Source organism: Argopecten irradians, chromosome 3 (assembly GCF_041381155.1).
Source record: "Argopecten irradians isolate NY chromosome 3, Ai_NY, whole genome shotgun sequence".
Classification (NCBI taxonomy): Eukaryota; Metazoa; Mollusca; class Bivalvia; order Pectinida; family Pectinidae; genus Argopecten; species Argopecten irradians.
The window spans coordinates 49,079,846-49,101,975 of NC_091136.1; the positions used below are offsets into that span (position 1 = coordinate 49,079,846).

General features: G+C 34.8%; 1 protein-coding gene across 1 annotated transcript in view; it reads right to left on the reverse strand.

Moving 5' to 3' along the window:
- Positions 1-3,609: 3,609 nt before the first annotated feature.
- The window catches only part of LOC138318918 (uncharacterized), a 28,794-nt gene continuing 10,273 nt past the window's right edge, over positions 3,610-22,130 (reverse strand). Inside the window, exons 2-8 of the mRNA XM_069261732.1 lie at positions 9,754-9,856; positions 8,914-9,054; positions 8,095-8,222; positions 7,627-7,776; positions 7,161-7,262; positions 6,887-6,958; positions 3,610-6,489 (exon numbers count right to left, since the gene is read on the reverse strand). Coding sequence (XP_069117833.1) covers positions 6,256-6,489; positions 6,887-6,958; positions 7,161-7,262; positions 7,627-7,776; positions 8,095-8,222; positions 8,914-9,054; positions 9,754-9,856 — 930 coding nt within the window. The 3' untranslated portion in view covers positions 3,610-6,255. The remainder of the gene's footprint in view (positions 6,490-6,886; positions 6,959-7,160; positions 7,263-7,626; positions 7,777-8,094; positions 8,223-8,913; positions 9,055-9,753; positions 9,857-22,130) is intronic.

Genomic DNA, 22,130 nt, shown 5'->3' on the forward strand with positions numbered 1-22,130 from the left:
TCTAACATAGATAAGAAATCTTAATTAAACATATATCCCTGACATCTCCTTAGAAACAACAAAGAAGGGTACCTAACGCTGACATATAAATCATGTCGCAATGCATTAGCTATGAATAAGTGTGCTGCATGGTAATCTCGTGGATTGAACTTGTGAACTTTGTTAAACATCAGGAAAGGACCTGACGTTGTAAACTACAAAAAAATTGAATAAACCTCACTGCTTGGACTAGGTCGCCCTGATTGGCTAGAATTAAAAAATTGCGATTGATAGAAAGAATTCAATGAGATAATTGAACTGTTTTGTTGGGTTTGGTGTTCTCAAAGATTGTGATGTTTTGACTTATACAGTACAGATGTTTAATTCATAAATATTCAATCAAAGACCTGTTGCTTTCGTATGTTGTTATCTTTAAATAATTGACAAAAGGAGGCTCTTCATATTAGATGTTAATCTTAGTTTTTACAATTTTACAATCAGTTTACCACTAAGATGTAAGTCAGGTATTTTAGTTTCAAATTTATTTTTCCTAGCATCGATCAGAATGTTCCTAGATGTCACAGACGGTGTTTTATATATCTAGTCGTTCCATTTTCTATGAGGATTCAAGACTTGAGACTTTATTTTTACTTTTGTGATGTATTTAATGGTTGTAGATATTCGAAGTAGTAAGGCGGTCGACAATTGCTTCTCATATGAGTTCAATCTAATTAAAACCAGAACTTCGATCTGTACTGGAATGTAGTTATCGGAGTGTAAGCCAAGGTCTAGTTGTAATAAGATTGATATGAGATTCGTTGTACATTTAATTCAAATCAATGGGTGCAAGAGGAGACGAAAAGATTGTTGAAAATAACAAAAGGATAGCCCGCTGGAATGGAACTGAACTTCAGAACTACCAAATCAGCATAAATGAGGGACCTTTCAGATGAAGTTAAATACATTGCGGGCGTAAAGTAATTCAATGGCGACGTGAAGGAGGAACTTAAAAACACCAGAATAGGGGAAAAAGCTAGTGATTTTTGAGACTCGCTTAGACAATTGTAAGTTCGATGTTTTCTCTTTGGGTGATGCTTTTATATAAGAGGACATCTTATAATGAGTTGGCCAGATCTGGATTAGGAAACATCATCCCAGAGTTAAAACACAGCAGGTGGGGGTTTCTCTAGGGAATGTACATGTACTTTAAATGAAAAAAGATGGAAGAATGAAGGTCAATGCAATTCATTTAAAAACAAACACGGAAGACTTTCATCCTGGCATGATACTGGTTCAGTATAGAAACCCTGGTCTTCTTCAGTTGTTCACTTGTAGTCGTCTAAAACTCGTCCCGCCTATTTGACATCTGCGGCCCTAAATGAAGGTTTAGGGGGTTTGAAGGTCATTTCAACAAACTTTGTTAACAAAGTCTCTGTGCCAAATGGTGAGAAGATTGAAAAGAGATCCCAGAGGGATCTTGGCGCCCACCAAAGAATGATCTATGTCTGACCATGGAAAGAGGGATCTTTTCTCTGCTTTTCAAACTTTTGCAAACATACTACATATAAAATTTGAGACAGATCGCTTCAGTACTTTCTGAGAAATAGGAGTAACAAACTACAACTATCAAAATCCAAGATGGCTCCTTGGCAGCCATCTTGCTGATCGATCGATCCAAAAACGCATTATGCACAACAAAATCCCTAGGGGAACCTACATATGAAATTTGAGAAAGATCCCTTCAGTACTTTGTGAGAAATAGCGATAACAATCTTTAACTATCAAAATCCAAGATGGCTGCCTGGCGGCTATTTTGTTGACCGATCGATCCCAAAACGCATTATGCACAACTAGAGCCCTAGGGGAACCTACATATGAAATTGGAAAAAGATTCCTTCAGTACTTTGTGAGAAATAGCGATAACAATCTTTAACTATCAAAATCCAAGATGGCTGTCTGGCGGCCATTTTGTTGACCGATCGATCCAAAAACGCATTATGCACAACTAGGGCCCTAGGGGAACCTACATATGAAATTTGAGAAAGATCATTTCAGTACTTTGTGAGAAATAGCGATAACAAACTTTAACTATCAAAATCCAAGATGGCTGCCTGGCGGCCATCTTGTTGACCGATCGGTCCCAAAACGCAATATGCACAACTAGGGCCCTAGGGGAACCTACATATGAAATTTGAGAAAGATCCCTTCAGTACTTTGTGAGAAATAGCGATAACAATCTTTAACTATCAAAATCCAAGATGGCTGCCTGGCGGCCATCTTGTTGACCGATCGGTCCCAAAACGCAATATGCACAACTAGGGCCCTAGGGAAACCTACATATGAAATTTGAGAAAGATCCCTTCAGTACTTTGTGAGAAATAGCGATAACAAACTTTAACTATCAAAATCCAAGATGGCTGCCTGGCGGCCATCTTGTTGACCGATTGGTCCCAAAATGCAATATGCACAACTAGGGCCCTAGGGGAACCTACATATGAAATGTGAGACAGATCCCTTCAGTATTATCTGAGAAATAGCGATAACAAACTTTAACTATCAAAATCCAAGATGGCTGCCTGGCGGCCATCTTGTTGACTGATTGATCCCAAAATGCAATATGCACAACTAGGGCCCTAGGGGAACCTACATATGAAATGTGATACAGATCCCTTAAGTCCTTTCTGAGAAAAAGCGATAACAAGAATTGTTAACGGACGGACAGAGGGACGGAAGGAGGGACGGAAGGACGGACAACTGTATCTTTTCCGATCTCCAAAAAACTCGGGCAGGTCTGACCCATATTTCTACATCAAGAGTTGCGTTTAGTTCTGCCATTAAACTTTGACATATATCCACATTCTTGTTATGCTCTGTATATTCTTACTTACTGTATTGTACAGGCAATAAACCCCCTACACTAGAAATAAATGTTGGAATTTTGTTGAAATCAATATATCTATCCTATCAAATGATGAATTGCATTTTATTTCCTTTGCATTTAAAGTGAACAGTCGGGCAAGGATGGTTAAAGTCGGTAAAATGGTGTGAATGTATCCAGTATAATTTCTTATGAAATGGAAAAATAAAATCTCTCGTCAAAATCTGTCTGCGTACGAAGAAATTAATTTAAAGTATGGAAATTCTAAAACGTCCTCCCGGCTCACTATGTCCGTGGTTACATTTCCACGCAGCCTCGCTTTCAATGCTTTCAACTTTTCTGTACTTTAATGGTCAGAACTGGGAAACTAAGCAGAACTTGACCGTCGTATTAATATGTGAGAACTTTTGGAAGGCCAATGAACGCATTTAGACTGGTTTTCTTTGCCCGACTATTCACTTTAACTAGCTGCATCCATAAAGTATGATACTGGTTTTAGTTCTGTTGTTTCTTACAAAATTGACGTTTGATTGGTGCCGACAGGAGGTACTTGTTCATTTTGTTTCTTGGTAATGACGAGACCAACATTATTTAAAACAAAATATGTTTGTGCATGTATACAATCTGATTCAAATGTAAATAGAAAATTGCACATGAAGTAGCACATGTGCAAGAATTTCAAATACTTAAAATCTTCCAAGTAATGATATGTGTCATAATTATATTGATTAAAAAGAAAAACAACACCTTGATTATGTTTCATTTCTCAATTTACTGAAAAAAACAATTGGAAAAGTTTTCTTTGTTTATATTCACAAAAAATATTTTACAAGCCTTTGTAGACAGTAAAAATACATACAAAGACTGTAACAACTGTTGTTGATAGTTAGAGATACCGTATCCTGTCAGTCAACAGGTACAAACTTAATGGAAACAAAACACAGGTAAATTGTACATATCTACAAACCTGGAATGAATACACAGGTAAATTGTACATATCTACAAACCTGGAATGAATACACAGGTAAATTGTACATATCTACAAACCTTTGAATGAATACACAGGTAAATTGTACATATCTACAAACCTGGAATGAATACACAAGTAAATTGTACATATCTACAAACCTGGAATGAATACACAGGTAAATTGTACATATCTACAAACCTGGAATGAATACACAAGTAAATTGTACATCTACAGATTTGGAATGACCATGAGTATCGGTAGAAGTCAATATAAACGAGACATTTAGATGTGAATAATGAGAAAGTGTTGACTTTTATAAACAGTACTTTATAATAAATTATATATATACAGAGATATAAACTTAAACAATAGAATTAGAAATAAAAATACTTGTGCGTCATGTATCTAATCTAAAAGTTAGCTTTTCATTCATGTATTCTTTGAGAATATATGCTTTATTTGTTGTTTCATCTTCAGTATAAATTCTTACATGGAGGTATTCTGGCAACAATTCATTTACAAAATAAGATCAAGATGTTAACCAATAAGGCAAATAGTGCTATTTCTTCGATGTGAGAATTCTTAGATTTTACAAACATTATACCTAAGTACCTGGTACCATTTTATAACAAATTACACAGTTAGAAGTACAGGTTTCAGGTCAACCTATGTAAATCATGACTAAAATATACAACTTAATTAACTTTTTTCATTTAAAGAAATAAATAACTTCATTCAACATTCATATTATTCATGATGTACAGTAGTTTGAAGTGCTGGCTCTACAACCCCTTAAGCATTAACTTTTGAAAACATGATTTTAAACTACAGGAATGTAGATTTGTAAATATGCAGAGATCTAAATTAAATAAGAGAATAAAGATAATTCAACCATTTCATTGTAATTTGAAAGGAAATGTCAAAAGTATTGTAAAAGAGTTTAAGATGAACAATGAAAATTACAGATCAATAATATAATTTCTTCATGAGGAAATTGAAAATACAAAATTATGTTGTGAAGAAATATAGTTAGGACAAATAGTTGAGAAAATGTATCTAAGTTAAATACAAGAAAAAAATTCCAAAAGTCGTCTTTCAATGGAGAATAGTATGGATATTAAAAAAAGTATGAAATATTTTGGAAAGTAGAAAATATGAGATTCACTCTATCATGAAAATAAACTACTGGTAATTTTGTAATTTTATGTGTTTAATAAAGCCTGTATTTATTGGGAAAGGAATAACAAACTGGCATATCATCCAGTCTGCCAATTTGCTGTAAGATACTTTAGGCAGAGAGAAATTAACCTCCTCTAAAAATGTATTACAGGTAGCTGCCTACTTTTTTACCTGGGTATCTTTTTTAAAACAAAATGAAGCATTTGTTAAATGAGTTCAGATTCCTTCTTAAATAAAAAAAAAATAAAATAAAACAAACATGGAGCAATACAAATGTGCATTACTGTAAGCAATTCATTGCCTAACCATATGCACATAGAATACTTAGGGGAGATAACTCTAACATGTTTTGGGACAAACTATTTGCAGTGACTACAGCACTAAGGGACATAACTACCATCTCATTGGAATGTGACTGTGATATACTGTATACATGGTTTATCGGACATAGTACTACACATTTTACATGATAATGGTAACTCAAATAATTAACAGTCTCTTTAACAAACACAGCAAATAATTATAGTTATATACCTTAGATATAAATCAGCAGAAAATCCCCTTGTGGAAATCACCACCAAAAATGTATGAAAGCACAAGTATCCATGGCATTTAAAGAAACTTTCAGTTTCAGGCAAGAATAAAGTGCAACTAACACGATAATGTTTGGAGATAATTTTTTCTGCTCCAATCACTCATATACAAAAGAAGCTTTTACCAGTAAAATTTATAAAGTCATAATAGATTACCGGGTTCAAGAAGCAGAAGACATCACGGTGAAGCTCTCTCAGTCAAATTGCACAGTAATTAAGTAACATTAAGAGACTCCATAAGAGTCAGGAATGCTGTTTCTGTACATAGTACAAGTATATTTTGGTCCATAGAAACACATTCCTTCTGAATCAATCTTGGTATACAGTCTGTAAAATCCTCATCTTATGATCTTCCTGGGATGTCAAACAGTATCCTAATTTATAATTTCTTGCTGCTTTCTGTCATATCCTTTTGAGTGTAATATGAAGACCTTTGATAATGATATATCCTAGATCTTTCTTAATGTATCGGTAGCGTATTAGATGAGTATCAAAACCCTTAATCGGAAGATGGGACAAGATGTCAATGATCATTATCGGAATCTTACTACAGCTTCAGGTAACCCAATGTCACTACTTTAAGAATTGCTGTAGGAAGGATTCAGATGTCGTATGAGTCTATAAGGATTGTGTAGATCAACGATTCCTGTCACGGATCACTCCGACTCCTTTATATCTGCATTGTCTGTGTTGCTGGCGAGCTCCATCAGTATAGAGAGAAGGTTATCTAGCCCGGTGGTGTAGCCGTCCTCGTGGTTACCCTCCACCCATCGTGATCTGTGATCTATACTCACACCAGATGGGAGTGGCATTGTTTTACCAAAGTCTATCATCCAGGCACTCGCCTTTTCTGATTTATCATGCACAAATAATAACGAGCTGCCAATGATCTGAAATATAGAAGTCCGTCAGCATGAGTATATAGCAGTTATCAAATAGTTGAAAATAATCATAGAGATGCAACTTCAAAGGTCTATTTAAAATACCGTTACCTAAGACACTTATTTCTGGTAAAAGTTTCTTTAACACAAATCTTTATAAAAATTGTAATGGACCTAAACAAATACATACACATACATTTAATTAATGGTATTTTTTACTATCTTAGAAATTTTTTGCTAAGATCAAAGTCTCACAATATTAGAAAAGAATAAATAAATAAAGAATGGCAGTCTTATTTCAAAAACAATTCTCAACATTTTATTCTGATTTTTTTATAAAAACTTTATATCAAATTTTCTTCTCAATCAAGTTGTCTCCCTTAGTACAGAATAAAGAAATATGTACCTCGTGTAAACGGAAGAATTCTGATGTTTCTTGAGTAGCTCGGATTGCTTTTAACCGTCGTATATATTTGGACTGGAAATTAAAAAACAAGGTTAAAGTACCAGTAAGTTTTTTTCCCCAAAACCATTTAAACACATGAATAATTAACATCATTTGTGTTAAAAATAAAACATCCAATGAATGCGATTTAAGAAGATTCATTAAGTGATATATGTACAACAGGAAAAATAAAATATTCCATTCAAAAATGTTTCCAATTCCTTAGCACACTCACCAAAATCTCCTGGTTATCTCCAGTAAAGGATTTCAACGCTTCTTTCACTTCCTCACGATTTCTCGTCTTCTTGAAATTTTTACTGGAGCCTCCATTTATTTTCTGTTTAATAGAAATACATTCATTTTTATGACATAATTTGCAATTGTCCTCCAAATCGTTGTCTTTTGTCACATTTTGTTTAATGACTACTGCTGTATTTAGAATCTTTTTAGCTATATTGTTACTAAAATTCCTCAGAAAAAGCATACTGGTACTTTAAATCAGAATACTTCACAGAAAAGATACATCAGCAAATAACTATTAATAAAATATTTCAGATTGATAAAATTAATTTGTTACAAAAAAACAAAAAAAATTTGAACACAATTTCAGTTGTGTCTCCCTATAATTTTTTGGATTATTTTTCATACATATTAGATGATTACGATATTAAAATATATAATGTTTACAGGACAAAGCTTACCATGATACCCTCGATACGGAAGCCAAGATTGACAGAGGAGCTCATCTCGTCCCTCCACTGCATGTAGCGAGGTTTGATGACGGCTTGTTGGGCGTGCTCCTCCTCCGTGGGAGCCGACGGGTCGACCTCCATCATCTTTTGGTACATATCCTGTAACACCAAGTCAGATTTCATATATCAGTTTCAGTAAACTTCGCAAAAAGATTCATATTTCAAATTTTAAATAACTGACATTAAGCTTCAGAAAGAGACCCCCTCTCCCATTGAGAAAGCACTGAGAAGTTTTTAGTGACTGTATCCTTGGATTACATAGAAAATTTACATAATATATGGAATTTCAAAAACAGTCTTTAAGAAAAAATCTTTGAAAACCAATTATGGACAGATAGACAGGTGGAAGAAATAGAAAGCAGAGGAATGAGGATGATTTGAGCGTGGTAAAGACAAGAAAGGAAACAAAGTTCTCACCTTGCGTAATTTTGGTTTTTCCCTGGCTTTCTCTAATTCTTCCTCCAAGTATGTCCGTGTACCCATCTTGATGTCCATGACACATGGAGCATCAAACTCGCACAATAAATCCTGCATTTGGTTGTATTCTAATATAAGATTAAGGCCAATGATAATCTAGGTATGATATTCTACAGTTTAGTACAAAAGGACATGAAACTTTGGAATCAAAGATTAAGAGTGATGAGAGAAAAACTATTCAGGAGTCAAAACCCTGTCTCGTAAACAAATGTTCTTTTCCGTGGTGACCTTGAATAGATAATTCAAAAGACTAAGGAGAAAAATAGAACTGACTATTATGAACTTTAATTATTGCATTGTTTTTATTAATTGAAAATAGACAATATGATAGCAGAAATCAGGAGACATCACCATCTTAACGACTAACTGAAATAACATAAACAGTGATGAGGCACTGCATCCGTAGTTACTTTGGGAATAATTTATCATTCAGAGTAGGTTTCGGAAGGAAATATTTTATCGTGACTGGTACATTAACCAGACAAAGGTTACTGTTCTGGACTCTGTTTTTCCCCAATCTTCCACGGGAAAGTATTTGTCTGCTCTAACATTCATTTTGAAGGATCATTTCCTGTAGGAAACTTAAAAATAGACAAGGGTCAATACACATCCTATAGTTTAAAATAGCATGTCACTAACCATAATATCTTATAAAAGATTTACATTGTGTAACAACTATGGACAGAAGCGTTCCTCTGAATGACCGCTGTATTTTGTGGTCAGTACGCTGTCCAGTCATTGTCCAGATAAAAAGGATACTGTCATTATTTTTCAACACATGCCCCCTGTACTCCGGTACATATGGTCGCAGCACATCCTTCATCAACTTCACCAGGGCCTTTTCTTCATGTGGATCAAACTTCTTTAAAACACCTCCTGGTTCACCAGCTTGGAAATTGCCTGTGTAAAACCAGTCACTAATCAGAACCTATTACAGACAATACACCTGTGTTCCTGACCCTATTATGTGTTGATTGATCAGCTATATTGTTTTTACCCTCCATGGACAGTTATACTCCCACACTCTCATTTTATTATCAACACTATGTATGGTTTTTTTCTTTCTCTGACATGTACTACATAAATCATATATTTTTTATCATCTAGATTTAAGTAAACAAGTGTTTCCCTTCCCACGCACAATCATACAAGTATCACCAAGTATATCTACATATATGTTATAATTAAATACAGTATGCATGTATTGGTGATGCAGATAATTTAGGTATATTTAGTTGAGTTATTATTGGTGAAGGTGACTGCCTTGTCTCTTACCAGAGTAGGAACTTTGACTTGTCGTTATGAAAAAAGTTTTGTATCACCACACTATCTGATCACTCATAATTTAATATATAAGTTTAGGAACATAACAAAGTGATCTTTTATAGTAAGATGGTCTTTAAAACATGAATTAAATTATGTTGAAATAGTTCATTTTGGACTCCAAAAAAGCAGTTTTATCAAGCAGATGGTTGCTACATACAGAAGTGGTTGCTAACGTAGGTTTTACTGTAATAGATAACTATAAACTTGATAAGATTTCAAAGAATGATACTATCATCCAACAATTAAATTGGAAGTCCTAAACTTATGTCATACCTTGATGTCCTGCTAACTGTATCCATGGATACCGATGCTTTTTGAACTGCTGTATAAACGGTGACCAGTGGACTATGTTTCGAATCTTTCGCCAGGAACTTTGCTGTAAAGACAAATAAATATTGATATAAAAATATTTAGTTTTATCAATGTAGACGGAAAGTTTATGATGTGTACATACATTTTGAGTCACTGTTAATACTGAAGTCTATCTATCCATACAAACCTTTCATGCTGTAACTGACCATATGGTAAGTCTTTGGTGGAATTTCTTACCTTTATATATACAAGATAGAGAAAGCTGACAACATCTTGATATATTTAAAAATAAAACTTATACTATAGTATCTCTGTTTCATTTTAAGATCCTAAATCAAGAGTTTACATATTTTGTGCTAAATTTATGAACTCACTGAATTTTACCTACCATTTTTACTCTTCAATTTCTTGTTCATTACAAAAAAAGACTATAGCTCCACGACCTTTATAGTAATGTGTACCAATACAGATTATTTAGTTAGGTGAGGGCCTATAGTAACAATACTGATACATGTGCTGCTACACTATCTCGGAGGTGGTATATGTTTGACGACAGTTGTGGTAGAACACAACATCAGTGTGCATGGTGACGAGTTATTTCTGTAGTTAGGCGACATGATCGTGTGACGTCCATAAGTCAACTATAATTAGGCCTATATGTAAGAAAGGTTACTTGGTTATAACAACCATCATCAAATCATTAGAGTGTAATTACCGTGGTAGCCTGAGGGGCAGATAGTCAGTAGACTATCACTATCACTGCCATGTACAGACAAATTTAGAGAGTGTCAAAGTCAGGTGATCACCCATCAACAACAAACACCATCGGTATCAAATATCACCCACTTTGGGGGACCCTGTTAAACGTGGCCCACTATGGGCAAACATCACCCACTACCAGGGACAATCTTCTGCATTACTGCATGATAACCTAACATTCTCAAACATCATCCACTATAGCAATCCATGTTAAACATAATCCAATGATTAGCAATACTTCCTACATCAAAGAATTTGTTTTTATGATACATGAAATCATTAGATCATCAGTATCACAGGTACAAAATGGTCAGGTGTGCATTGATATCAAGTAAAAAATAACCAAAGACAATCAATGTCACATTGAGGACATGTGGTACGTAATAACACTTAAACCATAATCTTGTGTGGTCTAATAACCATTAAAGTCCTGTCAGCAAATGACAGTTATGGGTTCATAAGCAATTTTCCTCTGGTCTCACTAGAAACTACAACTTTGAGAAACTTATCAAGACTCTGATCACCATAATACCAAACATCTTCCATGCTACATCACGGACAGCTTGCTGTCATTATACTGATCATAATCATAAAACAATTCAATATTTAGATCAAGATCTACCAATAAAGTGTTGGTTATTGCATGGCGACCAATAAGGAAGCAATGATTGTAGAAAGTTTGTAACATCAATTTGGTGAAGATAAATTGCCAAGTTGTACAAACAGAAGCTTTTCATCTATAAACAGCTGTTGATGTTTGTTAGTATAAAGCTTGAGGTATTAAGATATTAATATCAACATGACATCTTTGCTGGAGGGAATATACTTTATCACAATGAATAGCCGATAAATAACATTGTTATTAAACTAACAAAGAAAATTTAATTAAAGGCGGGGGCGACTGGAGGAAAATGAAACCAGGTAATTAGAACATATATATGACATATTATTTGGCTGACAAACCACAAAGCCTTGGGGTGTTATACTGACACAAAGGTGGCTTTGTTTTTTGGTTTATTGTTGACCACAGGGCCGCGGTGGCCCATGCAGTAGTGAAGATGTCCTGACATTTCACCACAAGCCCTCCACCTCTGGGTCACAAATTTGAATCCCATATGGGGCAGTTGCCAGGTACTGACCGCTTGTTGGTGGTTTTCTCTGGATACTCCTGCTTTCCTCCACTATTTAAACTTGCCCTTAAAGTTGTATGGTCTATAACTTTCGCTCTTTTTGTCATAGTGAAAACTGTTTAAGTGTTTTACATATTTTTCTCCATCTGTCTCAGTTTTAAACTTTCTAATTTTACCACTTTTTATAAAGTTGCAGCACCGGAAGTATTTTTAATCATAAAAATAAAAAATCTGTAAACTTGTACACATGAAAAATAGGCTCGAAAGATTCTGATCTCTTCCGAACATCATCGCAACAATCTCGAAGTAACACAACAGTAGTGAAACCTAGAGAAAATGTCAACAATTTTTCATAAACAAAATATGAGGTTGACCTAAGCAGACTGGATCTACAAAGAAAATAATGCTTGCACATTACAATATTTGATACACACAATATTTCACGGCAATGTATGAATTGGATGTTTCAAATACTCATTCTGTGGACATATACCAGCATGATTTGCTCATATTAGCCAGAAGGAAAACGTAAACAAACACATGTACGCTTACGCTAATTACCTGGCTCACCACGTGCAGGGCTTGTCGAACTTCAGTCATGTAATATGATTTGAAATCGGACAAAACCCGAAGTCACTGAACATGGCGGTGATTGAAGGTGCTTTATTCAAAACCAGGAATATATGATCCCAAGATTTCAGCTCTCTTATAGACCGACATATTCTTTTGGGGAGCTAATTCATCAAGTTACATGTCAATGTTCAAATATCAAATGTTTAAGTGACATATCGTTACAGTGAAATTAGCATACAATATACAGCATATGACCCTGGCTGTTAATAGGACTAATCCAACCATTGTTGATGAAATAGAAATCATCATAATCAGAGTGTTCCATCTTCAATAAGAAATCCAATACTGATACAATATATAAACGTTATCAGATAAGGTTAACAGTATTATAGTATGTACTGGTAACTTTTTTAATAGCTTTGATACATTTCCATTCAAAATAATTAAAAAACGACCTTTAAACATATTCACCATATATTTAAATGTGACATTTCAATAACAAATATAAAACTTGTAATTGAAGTCAAATTGATAGCAATTTGGTTTTCCAATAATAAAACCCACTGAATCGGACTGTTATGATATAAAGTCTCTAGCATGTGTAAATCAAACGAGCACTTTATGTCTTTATGTAAAGCTTCAACAAATAGCTGACATCTCCTTGATTGATCATTCCTAACACACATCAACGTTTCACCTACGTTTTTACCCCTTTATGTGAATACGTTGTATTGTTTTTTGTCCCCGCGATATCCTGCGGCATATTTCCTGGTCATTACAATGGAAAGGCTATTGTTTTTGTCGGTTAGTGTGCTATAAAGACCTGTGCCCTCACACAGGTCACTCCCCCGCACCGCTCTACCCCCGCGACCTTCACTTGTCCCTCGTTTGTCTCATTATGTCCTATTTTATGCAAATGAGGTTATTAAATCAACACATTTATTTGGGGGGAGGTAATTTGTATTTTTCTCATTCATATATATATTAATTTTTATGCTTTAATGAAATTCATACGACAATTAATTAACTTTGAAGTGAAAGTCTATAAGATATAGCAGGAAAAACCTAAATTACGTTTATTTTGACATGAAAGCTAAAAGACATCTAGAACAGGAAGTATAAATCGGCTTTAAAAACAATAATACATCAGCCAAATTTGACATTTGTCTATCATGCTGTAGAGTTTATGGGGGCAGTAAACTATCATGTTTGTGTAACAGAATACCTAGAAAAATACTCCTCATATAACAATAATAAATCCTCAGTACTAGGTCACTGTTATACCTTTGATATGATCACTTGTTTAGAAGTTTCTGAAATAAGTACTGGAGGCCATCAATGTCTTTATTTGTCAGCTATCGAGAACCTATACCTGTAAGCTATAACTAATTGTAACAGGGAAGTCACAGTTGGAAGATCTAACAACAGGTGGTTTACCTGTCATATCTTTTGTTTCCTTATTGTAATATTTGTTTTCTAGAGAACAAACAGGATAGAATATAAACACTTAATCTGTTGCTGAACAGGAATAAAATTACCACTGAACTCTTAACTTAATTCTTGTAAAAAATATAATTAGTAGACAAAGATTTGAAAGGTGAAACATTTCTTTGATCAAACGTCTGCCTTTTAGACGCCAACTCTGTCCTACATCTACCTTTATACGTCTGGGTTGTCATGTGGTATAGATTCAAATTGAATGGGAGTTTACAAAGGTACATGTATCAAACATTAACATAAGTAATGTAAACATTGCTGTACTGACATATATGGTAATTTACTGAAGGATATATATATATATATACATTTGGGTTAAACTCTGCTCATGCAGATTGATAATCGTGATTTGATGCAATTTGTCTGAGGATGAGAGAATCATCTTTTATCCTAGCTAATTATAAACCAGCTTAGAAAAGAGAACTACCACAGACGTATATTACCTTTGTAAAGTCTGAGCTTGCTTCCGGTAAATTATTGTTAGTATCCATTGGTACCAAGACGAAGCTACCATGAACCTGGTATTTAGATTCCGAAGGACCACATGACACCAGTTCTGAAGTCATAGTGTTCGACAGATTCTGATAATATACAGATGGCATCCCAATAAATATTTCAGTAATGTTTCTATTGATCACAGTTTAAGTGCAGTGGAAATCACAGAAAATTTATCCTTACATACAAAATATTTCAAAAAGGTCCACACATGATTCCATATCTTGAAACAGTTCTCCTGCTGTGTTTGTCCATCAGTTCTCCTGCAGTATTTGTCTATCAATGATGGGAGCAGGTCAGTGTTCACCCATTATTGACATTCTAACAGTTCCTCGTATCACTCCTACACCAATATCAGTGATGTTGTTGGAAATCTGAGAACTGTCACATTATACGATGGTATAAACGTATATGTATTGTGAGATCCGATTATCCTGCTCCTGTATCCGCCTCTCTCGCTGTCACTCAGCTTGCCACCTACACACCTAGCGCTGTGTAGATATTATATACTATCATCCATCATTTACCTGATGGCTACCTGTTTGTCCCCTACCTGTACAGCCTGACAGCATGCTCGTCAGTAGTATCTGTCATTTATAGGGTCAAGCTTGGACTATTTGCACCAGAACATCATAATACAGTGATTTATTTCATTATCGTCTATAATAATATAGCTTCAATAGCCAGAACGGTATCAATATATTCCTGGTACTAGTCAGACACGATGATATACACAGGTGTGCCTACTCCATCGTATGTCCTCTGTATATATCTCCTGCATATTGTTTTGTAAAATATGTTTAAATGTTCATTTAATACTTAATTAAACATGTATCCAGTACATTAACCTCTTTGAGTACCAGTAGCAATTAAACATTTTGACACAACTTTACCCTCCCTCAATATTCACTATATGTTGGTGACTCGTTTCTTTTCACATTTCTTGGTCTAATTTCAACTTCATTTTTCCTTTGAATTAAACAAAATTCCATAGCTTTGATATTTTCCTTACTGATATATCCCTATTTCCAACAAGACAATTCTACAATTCAGATTGCAACACTTAGTAAGAAATTAATAAATAACAATACCTAATAATAAAGTATATGTAGCTACCTTAGGTGAATCTGTGACATAAATGCTGGTAGAAAGTTTCAACTACATGCTGGAGTTGAATATTCATTCCTTAATCTTTAAACCTTTACTTTAGGTGAATTTCACTGTCTTGCTTTTACTACCCAAGTATAAGGAGTCACTGATAGATAAACTCAACAGAAAACATAAGATTATCAAGTTGACAGACATAAGTAAGCAGGGGTTTCATACATTGCAATATAAGTTTACGCATATATGAGTTCAAAAGGGCAAAGGACTTAAGATTTAAATGTGAACAAATCATAGTAACTGATACATGGATGTATGATGTCCTGAATTTGGTTCACAAGATAACCTTAGTTAACTTAATTATTGAATGATAAAAATCCACAGCTGATTGATTACTACTAATTTAATCTAACGACAGAGTGACAATATCTAATACAGTATAAAGAATATCTATAGGCTTCTAATTTGAATACCTATTTATATCTCCCTCTATCCTGATTCAATATCTGCCCTATACAAGTCTCTGTTGTGACCCATCTTTAATTTCCCTGATTTAGTATTGATTGCATTATGTAAGGTTTTAGCTTTAAAGTTCATATCAGGTCAGTTTCCATCTACACCAAAGAAATACCTGGTATATACACCTACAAGTTGATGCCTACTTGGCAAAACTCTTACCTCAGCATGCCATATAAGTATATACACTGTGGACAAAATTGCTTGTTACATTAACTTCATTTTGTTCAACATTGCGGCCAAAATAATGATGTTACATCTGCCCTAGAATAAAACCATAGGAACCTCTAACATGACTATAATTTGGACGAGTTCTAGGACAACGTTTGTCATCCCATCAGACATGGGCTTATTGCCAGCCCCAGTAGTTTGTTTTATTGAATCATAGCAATCAGAGGTACAAACTTCTGGGTTTGTTTGATTTTGACAGATTATAGGAGATGCTGCATCTTTACAAGAAAGGAAAAATCAGACAATATTGTAAGACATCAGAAGGGTACTGGAGTAAGTTATAGCAATGCTACATCCAGAATGAATTCTGTATGCTATGATGAATGTTTGATATGTCCACCAGAACGATTTACTAGATTGATAAATGCTATTACTGGCGCCATGTCTCAGAACAGTTAATCACTTTAGCACTGTTGCAGACAAGACAACATTTTTCAAATGAAAACTTTGACATAGTGACCTTGACCTTAGTGCACTGATCACATCTCCTGTAATTAGGAATACCAATCATCGCAAGCATGACAACTATAACATTGACAGGGTATAGCATGAACGTAATACTAAATTGTCTGCTGTAGTAGTAAATCACTCTGGTGTTATAGCTGACATGTGCAGCCTCGAGCTCCATATCTTACCTTCATCGTGATCTATATAATTCTTAAAATCACCATAAATCATTTCATCTAGGCTCTTTTGATTGTCAGCAATTTAAAATGCAGTGTTTGCAATCTGTACAATAGATCGTGCAGGTATTGTTAGATAATAAATTGGGAAAGGGCACCGAATCCTAATTATACAATTTTATAGGTCTGTTATTGTCACATTAATGTGTGAAGATGATAAAAGTTTACTGTCAATCAAATGACATGCCAGGGACCACTCCCCCTTCAACCTTTCAACTCAATTACATAATAAGTTTTAAGTACAAAACACCTTATAGACTAAATAGTTTCAATCTGGAGTCTATTTCCAGTACAGTAGTATGTATTGTACAACCTTTTGTTTGTTTGAATCCAGTACTTAATTTGTACTTTCACTGTTACTTACTTGATGTAGTTTGAGAACAATACCTGGTCTAGCCTGCAAACAATAATAATTATAAAGAAGTATAAAGTATCAGGCGTAATAAACAATCATAGTTTGCTTTGATTTGATTAGTTTTAAATGTCATATTAATAGCCAGGGTCATATAAGGACGAAGCAGGTTTATAAATGGAGCAAAACCGGAGTAGCCACAGAAAAAGCACAGACTAGCGGTCGAATCAGTACCTGGCAACTGCCCCACATGGGATTCAAACTCACAAACCAAGAGGAGGAGAGCTTTTGGTAATAAAAAATATAGTGATCGGACGTCTATATTAGTAACAAATATGCCATCATGTATGAATATTACAATACCATTAGAAATTAATTGTGAAGCTGTCAATATAGAAATCTAATATTGGCTTGCTTCACTGAATATCGTAACTCAGGTAAAACTTAGATTGATAACACGCTGATATCTGTCCTTTCCTAAGATATAGAGATCTCATTTTACAGCTACCCACTGTGATTGATATAGGAGAAACCTGTCTTCTGGGTCGTGGACAGGGTTTATCATATCTCCTGTCTTTTTTATATGGTGAAAGGTATTTGATTCATTTTCAGTCATGGAGATAAGTTTTGATAAAGCTCATCATCTTTATTCTTCAGCATGATACAACTCTGTAAAATATTCAAACATAGAACCATGAGGTGGCCATAACAGAAAACTAGCACATGTTATTCAAACATCAGATGCTTAAGGTATCGTGATGACCATGATTCAGTTTTCAAAATTATTTTCAAAAGTTTATACCCATAAACACACAAGTATTTGTCCATTTTATTTTTATACATGTATGGTAATTTTTAAAAGAGACATGCCATCTGCAGTGGACATTTATTTAGGTCACAGGTCTTCAGGCCCCATACAGGATATATACCACCATGGTGTACATATATACAGGGTCAGTAGGGTAATACACATAATATTGTGTGTGTAGGAGAGCAGACTGTTATTAGCTGCAGTGTTGAATGATCACCATGTGCAAGGAGTATTTACTTTGAGATCACGTTTGTAAACATTCATGTTGAAATGTGTGGTTGAATTGAGTGACAGGTATATTATGTCACAATGTGTCGTCTGTGTACATATTACCAGAAAAAAAATGCATCTGTTTTTGCTCTTTATAACAATCTAAATCTGATAATAACTCCAAAGGCTTTAAATGAAGCAAATTCTAATGTGGTTTCTTACATACCGGTAATGGTTGAACACATCATCCAGAACATTCCACACTAAACATATACATTAGTATTTCAGAACTATTTCAACCTTATAAAAGCAAAATTAAAAAGGTAGAACATGTCTTTAAGGCATTAATGTTCCTGCAAGATTATTATATCAAAGCCAGAGATTGGGATATGGTAACACTACATGGCCTTCTAAACTATATCCCAGAGGTGGTGGTCGGGACGGGAGGTGTATAAAAATGATGACTAGATAGTGGTGAAATGAACTATTACATAAGCTGGTCCACTAATTATCAAAGAATTTATTACACAGGTCAGGCATCAGGTTCGTGAGATGGTATAAATCCTGTTCAGAGTGACGTAGAACTGCAGAAGTGTGTGATGTTGTCTGTCACATCGTCTACAGATGATGAACCTTCATTTTACATTGACAGAATCTCAATGACTCCCTCATAGCATTTATCAGCTTGTAAATGTCAGTGGTGATCAGTCCCAGGTATCAGGCTCCCTTAATTGTTTTACCACAACAAAGATTAATTAGTTGTATCACATGTCTCAGGTACAATAGCTTTACTGTTCTATCAATTCTGGGTCACTTTCATCACTTCAGCCGACCTTGAACCTCTACACATTACATGTCAAGTTAATTAATGGTTCCTCAATGATAATGATCAACATTTATAAGAAATGTCTTACACATCAATAGTCAATTCAATAATTGCTTTTTACATATTAAAGAAATGACAAAACTAACTCCCATAGTCATCTAAATTAAAACAAGTACAGCGAGTATTTTGACATTAAATCACATACCAGTGTACAATGTACTATTGGATGACCAAATTACAAAGTACATGTGTAAGGCGTAGTGGGGGTAAATTTTACATTATATTAGCCAACTTAATCGCTAGACAACAGATTAAGTCCTCGTACTAGAGTGTCATGGTAAGATTTTGGTAGATACAGACCCAAAAAATTCTGTTACTAAATTACTAAAAATTAAATGACTAAATATTACATTTCAGAGGAGGATGCCAAGAGTGAATAGTTGTCTACTTATTGGACATTCTTGAGATGATTATCATACCAATTCATGACTATACTGTACTCATGGAGAACAATTAAATCTGTTTTTCATTGTTATTGTGTATACTGCTGATATTTGACCTACATGTTTTATTGAGGAAGTTTATGTGAAGTACCCCATGCATACTAGACATGTACCCTGACTTTGTGGTATCCAAATGAAGATAACATCAAATCTCACATGATGCTAATACGAATCTGTACCATGTATAGGCAGAGGAACTATAATGGTATCAAATGAAACCACATATCACAACTTTGTTGCAAACAGTCTGAAAGATTCCCACAACATCCCCTTCATTTGCATGGACAGCCCATAATGGTGACAAAATGGCTATATTATCAAATTAAGTTACATCCCTCACATGTAAGGGACAGGAGTAAGCAGCAGACAGAAGTAGAATATAAATGTTTAACACAACATGCCTGTTGTACTGTAGTAAATGACGTCTATGTAATGGAAATTATCTGTTCTGTTGGTTCTGGGGGAATAGATGGGTAATAAATGAAAAATGCAACATAATACTTGTTGTTTATATCACAGAAATCACTGACCTCTTTTATTATATCACTGGCTATTATAATTATAATGACCTTATTTGGGTTTCATCACTCTTGTTTGATGACGACTAAAGGATAGACATAAATATTCACATACTCTATATCTATATTCACCAGCAATTGAAATTTGATAAATAGAAAGACCATACCATTTCAAACCCCAGGTATTGACGTCACCTTAATCTACAAAAAATTCTACATACAAATCAGATTATCAAGATATTTCACAGGTCAGTCACAATACATTGTATCATGTCCTTACTCATCTCTTGTGCTATTTAATTCTCGTTTTATTTCATAATAAATCAATTTTAACTAGGTAAACTATGCTGAACACCCTCAGAAGCTGTAAGTCCTTCAGAATTGGAGGAAACGATAGTAACATCTTGGGGAGCCATGGGTGGAGGTAACTAAAGTAACACCTTGGGGAACCATGGGTGGAGGTAACTAAAGTAACACCTTGGGGAGCCATGGGTAGAGGTAACTAAAGTAACACCTTGGGGAGCCATGGGTAGAGGTAACTAAAGTAACACCTTGGGGAGCCATGGGTGGAGGTAACTAAAGTAACACCTTGGGGAGCCATGGGTGGAGGTAACTAAAGTAACACCTTGGGGAGCCATGGGTGGAGATAACTAAAGTAACACCTTGGGGAGTCATGGGTGGAAGTAACTAAAGTAACACCTTGGGGAGCCATGGGTGGAGGTAACTAAAGTAACACCTTGGGGAGCCATGGGTGGAGGTAACTAAAGTAACACCTTGGGGAGCCATGGGTGGAAGTAACTAAAGTAACACCTTGGGGAGCCATGGGTGGAGGTAACTAAAGTAACACCTTGGGGAGCCATGGGTAGAGGTAACTAAAGTAAAACCTTAGGGAGCCATGGATGGAGGTAATTAGTAATAACAATATGCCATAGGGAACCACTGGTTCCTATTCATTTAGGGTAAAATAGCTATAGATAATATGATCCTGTTGAAAGGCATTAAGTCATATATTAAAGGACAATATAGAATGGATTATGGTAGAAGACCTTACGGGCAGCCATTGGGTCCTGCTGAACTCCCAGAGGAATCTATAACAATTAAGGTATTGGAAATGGACAAATTTCTCTGGAATCTTGGAAAGTATGGCAGCAACTAGGGAAGTCATAATGGGATGTAATGACAACATCTTGGGAAGATACATTGAGGAATTGAGGAACATATTGAGAAGATAAACTGGAGAAACTATGGCAACAACTTGGGAAGACATAATGAGGAATCCAAAACATCATGAGAAGCCAAATTAGGCAAACCATGGCAATATACCTGGTCAGTTATATTAAGAAACCATGATAAGTCTTTGGGAAGATATATTGAGGAATCCATGGAACATATTGAGAAGACAAACTGGGGAAACCATGGCAACATGCATACCTGAGATGAAATAGTGATTAAACATTTAGAACCATTGACCAGTAAACATGTATTTGAAACCTATTATCTCTTGTTAACATATATTGAACCTATGGTAGTCATATCATGTATAAGACCCTACAGTATTGAAGGAGGTGAGTGGATTATCAGATGTACCAAAGGGTCTGTCTAAACCACAGATCTGGCCTGGTTCTAGCCTGAGACACCTTAATATTAAAAGCCTGGCTGACGTAAGTCACAAAGTAAATAGACCTTAATGTTTATTCCTGCACCAAGATTAAAACTAAAAGAAAATGAATCACATAATTTATATTTGAATAGATTTTGAATTCCTGAAAGCAAGAGGAATTACACACATAAAACAGATTGAGTCATATATAAACTGTAGACTCTGTATGGGACTTTGAAGATCTAATATTTACACACAGAAACCGCAAACTTGTGACCTATTCACCTGGTAGCCAGAAATTTGTCTCTCCGAGCTATTAACATATACTCCTACAATAGGCTTACCTAATCAGATATCTCAGGTGTGTAAACTTACACCTGGCCAGACTTTGGATATAAAACATTACTGAGATATGTTGAGGAATACATTGGGGACCATTACAAAGAATTATTTTCACATTTATCTCGGGATGAATATGGAAATATGTAATTCTGTATATATATTATACTTTTTAAATCACAAATTACTTG